General features: G+C 33.0%; 1 protein-coding gene across 1 annotated transcript; it reads left to right on the top strand.

Moving 5' to 3' along the window:
• The first annotated feature begins 965 nt into the window (after nt 1-965).
• LOC112805704 (uncharacterized) lies at nt 966-2,886 on the top strand. The gene is made up of 4 exons (XM_025848049.3): nt 966-1,064; nt 1,258-1,503; nt 1,643-1,772; nt 1,842-2,886. The coding sequence occupies exons 2-4, from the start codon at nt 1,371-1,373 to the stop codon at nt 2,653-2,655; spliced, it is 1,077 nt and encodes a 358-aa protein (XP_025703834.1). The 5' UTR covers nt 966-1,064; nt 1,258-1,370; the 3' UTR covers nt 2,656-2,886.
• The last annotated feature ends 2,998 nt before the right edge of the window (nt 2,887-5,884 follow it).

Below are 5,884 nucleotides of genomic sequence, written 5' to 3'. Positions count from 1 at the left end.
ACAATTAGGAAGGAAAATGTAAAACATGCGAATTCTATGAATACGTGTGAGAATAAGGGATAAAATCCACTCAATTCATTACAAAATAAACCGTAAAATAGCGGTTTATCACCCTCTAATCTAAATTAAGTGACCAAGACATTGGCAGTTGATTTCGGTTAGAGAAGGCTAAATCACTAAAACATTAGGGTTTAGTCAATTACAGTTTGCTGTGAAACGAATCTTGCATAATTAAAATAGTTAGTAAAAAACTTTAATCCGGATGAATAAACAACTTCGAAGTCTTAACTATTTTATCTTATATATTTCACACCATTCTTACTGTTTGCGTTTTTACTTTTTGAATTTCTATTTAATGCTTTTTAAAACCCTCAAAACAATCACTTTCTATTTGCGTGACTAAGTGAGTTATTCGACCATTGTTGTTCAATCCATCAATCTTTATAGGATTCGATTCTCACTCACCTGAGATATTACTTAGTACGACTTGATGCACTTGCCAGTTAATTTGTGGGTATTCAAAAATCCCATCAGCTTTACAAACCTTTTTTCTTATTCTACGAATTATTGGCCTAGCTATTATTGACAAGAGTATATGTTCTAAGAGATTGAAGGAAGACTCAAATATTTCGAAAAGAGACAAATATCAACATTTTAATTAATCATAATAATAGTTAAAAGTATTAATCAAATACGTACTATATTATCTGATTCAGGCCTTTTGAATATAGTCATCTTTATATTATCTTTATATGGCAGTGATTACTTAATTAACAGTTAATAATAAAAGAGGAAACACCTGACTCCATTAGTTATCTATTCTCTACCATATTAGTACACGTTCATAAAGTGGATCGCCTTTATTTATATTAATTTTAAATAAAAAAATACATAATGTGTGTGTTTTAGTGTTTTAATTAATTAATTATGTTTTCTAGAAATAGTGATATCTTAAAAACCAATCAATTTCAATGCAAAAGCAGCACCGGATTTGCGTAAAACCCACTTGATTGCTTCACATCTCTCTCTCTCTCTCTCTCTCTCTCTGTTAACTTCAATTCTAAGTAAGATTTTCTATTATGATTTATTCATCTCCTCTAAATGAACACAATTAGTTCTATAGTTACTCCCTATTAATTAGTCTCTTCCACCCCCCCCTTCTCCGGGGGCCCCGAAAAGCATAACATTTCCACCTCTTAAATGAACCATAAATAATTAAAAAATAATTAATAATAAGTAATTTGGTAAATATTTCAGGCTATATAGAGGAAGTGACGACTTGAGAGTTTCGGAAACCAAAGTGAGAAGGAACATAGGCATTTTCATCACACCGTACAACCATATAGTAGTGTTGGTTCGTTCTTTCACAAATGGGTCGCCATTCTTGCTGTGTAAAGCAGAAACTGAGGAAAGGTTTGTGGTCCCCTGAAGAAGATGAGAAGCTCTTCAATCACATAACAAGGTTCGGTGTCGGATGCTGGAGCTCCGTTCCAAAACTAGCTGGTAATAAACATTCACCTTCTCTTTCATTTCTTTCAATATGATTTTAAATTGCCCTGCAATTGTATTGGTGTCTGCAAGCAAGATAACTCAACAACAGAATATCCGTACTTTTAAGTAACGAAATCCTAATAACTTGCAGGGCTGCAAAGATGTGGAAAGAGTTGCAGATTAAGATGGATAAACTATCTCAGGCCGGATTTAAAGAGAGGGATGTTCTCTCAGCAGGAGGAGGATCTTATAATCAGTCTCCATGAAATCCTTGGAAACAGGTAAATTATAAAATGCAAGGATCATCAACAATTATTCTTTTTCGAGTGCTGAAAAGTATGACGATACAGGTGGGCTCAGATAGCAGCGCAGTTACCAGGAAGAACAGACAATGAGATAAAGAACTTCTGGAATTCATGTCTGAAGAAGAAGCTAGTGAAGCAAGGAATTGACCCAGCCACACACAAGCCTCTATCAACTGATGATCAAAAAGAAGAAGAGAGCTGCAGCAAGAGAATCATCACGACGACAGAGAATTCCAAGATACAAATTCCATTCTCAACGGCCTTGGCCTCATCGCTGAACGATTCCGGTTACTACGCCGGCGATGATAACAGCAATGCCATAACGGAAGCTTCTAGAGACATTTTCATGACGAGTAACAATAATAAGCCAACATTTTTGGACCCTCTATCTTCATTCTATGCTGATTTTCCTCATCAGCCCAATAATTACCATCACCTAGCGCCGGTAACTGCCGTAACTAACTACTGTGGAGGAGGATTCTCTTCAATGCCGAGTCTAACCAATTCGGATCAAGGGGGACACGTGTCAGTCACAGATCAATTCATGAACAGCAACAAGGAGAGTTCAAGCAATAACAGCTCATCAAACATGTACACATCAGTAACAGGGTTCTCATCATCATCACCATGGGACGCTAGCGCTGAAAATATTACTAACAAGCTTGTGGAACCGTTTTTTCAGTTTAGTGCTATAAAATGTGAGGATTTATACAAGACCAGTTGTTCTTCATGGGAAGAAGATCAAGAACACACTCACACTAATACTGCTTCTTCTTCCATACATTTCAGTACCTATCCCTTAACCTCACTTTCAGAAGATCTAACCGCCGCTAATTTTGATGTCTTCCACCATATATGATCTTCAACTGTAAATTCAATTCCCTTTTTTTTTCTTTTTCCTATTTTATTTGATTTTTTTTCAACTTGGATTTCAATATTTCTTTCGTTTGGAGCGAACAAGCAAGGTAGCAAAACTAGAAAGATGTTGATAGTACAGGAAAATTTGTAGTTGATGTGATTATTATTTTCTTCTTCTTGATGTATCTGTGTTCATAAAGAGTTTGAAGAATAACGACACTATATTCTTGAAGATGAATGATTAGTAATTAATTAATTAATTAATTAATGATAATGAGTGAGGCTAACTGTGGTTTTGTGTGGCCCTAATTAATCTTTTCCATCTTGTCCAACTAACAATTAATTATTACGTGCAGTTAATACTAATAATAATGCCTATTTGTTTTTGTCCTCTCTCTCTCTCTCTCTCTCTCTTAAGGGAAAAAATTTTGTCGTTATCGTATCGTGTGGTTCCCTTGGCTGTCATCTGGTCAAAGACTCGAATATAATCAAAAAGACAAAAACCCATACACTGCAGCTAACAAATGCTTACGACTTTTCTTTATTTTTCCTTTATCCAACAACTATATATAAATTTTATATAAAATATTAAAAATATTAACTGAAAATAGTTAAAATTTATTTTATTTAGTATTAATTAATTATTATAATAATTAATGAATATTAAATAAGATAAGTTTTAACTATTTTTTATTATATTGTATATTCAAAAATTCAATTGCAATATAATCGTTATGGATTTCATTATTGAAGTCAAATTTAATGATGATGTTACACTGAATTCGCGTAAATAGAAAAAAAACAAGAAAACATTGATTTTGTTACATTTTTTAAGTATAGCGAAAAGTAAAAAAAAAGCGTAATGATAATCTTCAGTTATGTTTTTTTAGCTGTCAACACATTTTTTAAAGGATCACATCTATAACTGTGTTAATTGTTCTGTTGTTATGCTTTTGATGACCTATTATCATAGCTTATTTTTTATCACGCTTTTATAGATTATTACGTTTAAAAGTGTAATTGTATGTACCAGATATGGTTACACTTTTAAAATATACCAATAACAAGAGATATGGTTATACTTTTAAAACGTATCAATAATGAGAATATGGCTATACTTTTAAAATGTGACTATATTTTTATCAAATTAAAAAAATTCTAATATATTCTTATCAAATTAAATGAACAGAACATAGTAAAATCTGTTTGCAATCACCAAAAACAATAAGTATATAGAAAACAAAGTCAAAGAGCTGATCAAATAATTTTATATCATTTATAAAAATCTGTAATCATATTGGGAATATAAAATTACAAACTAGTGTTATTACAATCTTCAAATGATCAAGATATTCACTATAATTAATATTAACCTAATCGAATTTAGAATTTCGAGAGGCTAAATCACACAAAGAATACAAGAGACAAATGGCAGATTACAAGTATTTGAACAAGACTTCATCTCTCAAATGATATAAGCATAAAGCATCGAAGTAAGGTGCAATGGAAGTGATCTTGCAAGCTTTTCCCTATCAATATGTGCATAGTATGATAAAATAAGATAGTATGATAAAACAAGATATAAAAGAGCATGATGAAGCCAACAATGAGACAATCTTAAGCAATAATCTATTTTTGGTACAGTATTGGATAGTAAAATTTTCAGAATCCCTCAATAATTTATTTAGCTCCAGAATTTTAAATCCTTGCAATTTCTACCCTGCCGCATCAAAATGGTTATGAAATTAGCATAAATCTAAACATATAATAAAATTAATTGTTTAAGAATTGATAAGTGAAAAATTTTAAAAACAATATAATACCTATTCCAATGACCATCAACTTCATACAGAACATTCAAAGTTGATGACTTAAGGATCTTCCCTTTGACCATTTTCTGATTTCCACCAAATCCAAGAAAAGAATGAGTTGATTTGTAAGATAAATCAGCCTCAAGTTCTTTCTCTATTGATTTTATATTAATTTTGCCAATCCAATTAAAAGCAGGAACTCGAATTATTCTGAATAAAAGCTGATAATATTCTCGTCTTCATTAGAATAAGTTTTGAACACCCTTAGCTTTATGATATTATAACAAAGCATATTAACAAAAATGTAATGAAAACAAGTTGCAATTTGGCTTAGGTGCAGGAATTACATTTAAAGCACGGAGGCACACAGAGCAATATTCATTTTTTTTCTTTGTTCAGTCACTATGCATTCAGTAGTAGGAATGAAAAAGATGAAGATGATTGAACGAATGGATGCATTTAGCAGAAGCTACACTTACTAACAGTTTCTCCTCTTTTCTGATTAAATGACACCTAGAGAAAAAGAAAGTCTATTGCTCGTCGTTGATCTTGCAGGATATATAATGCGATTTAGGTGGATCATTCTGAAGTTAAAACCCCCTAGTGGCATATCCAGTAGCTATGACACCAGAAAGCTAAACCCCCCCCCAATTCATCACAAATTGAATAAAGAACAAAACTAGAATTCAACACTAATAATAACAAGCAATGCTCAAATGTGACACGAAAAAGCTTCTAAAACAAACAGCATGACCTAAATTGAACCAGATATAGAAAAATTCTAATTAAAAATGAAATTGTGATATAGGAACCCTAATTAAATTTAACACAGGCTAGTGATTAGGGAGTGGAAATTAGGAACACTAATTGCCTAAATCAAGAAAAAAAATTAAAAGCCTACCTATTGTGGATGAGAGAGGGAATCGAGCAGGGATAGACAGAGCAGAGGCGGCACAATTAGTAAAGGAGACACAGAGCAAAGCAGAAGAGCACAGCGAGGTGGTGGTGTGACGTAAGAGAGCTATAGCATCGTTGCTAAGTAGCAGAGTTGCGGTGGCGGTGCAGTGTAACAGAGCCGCAGTGGTGGCGTGGCGTAGCAGGGCCGTATGAGGATGTGGTGCAAGGATAAGAGCCATATGATGGCGTAGCAGAGATATGAACTCTCTCTTAGCTTTGTGCAAAACAATGATAGCCTGGGGGAAAGGTGAAAAAAATTCACCAAGTGTATGTGCGAAAAAAATTCACTAGGTGTTCTGTGCTTTGGGGGAAAAGGGGGAAAAATTCACTAAGTGTCAAGCATTTCGCCTACATACATTAGACATCACTTTAGAAGCACACTCAAAACATAATAAATAAGTTACTTTTTAAAAGCGCTTTCTTTGGTACGAAAAGTGTATTTATAGATATCAACATAAGGCT

The sequence above is a fragment of the Arachis hypogaea genome, chromosome 1, assembly GCF_003086295.3.
Source record: "Arachis hypogaea cultivar Tifrunner chromosome 1, arahy.Tifrunner.gnm2.J5K5, whole genome shotgun sequence".
NCBI classification, from domain to species: Eukaryota; Viridiplantae; Streptophyta; class Magnoliopsida; order Fabales; family Fabaceae; genus Arachis; species Arachis hypogaea.
The sequence above is the reverse complement of the archived record's forward strand: the minus strand, read 5'-3'. Positions and strand labels throughout refer to the sequence as shown.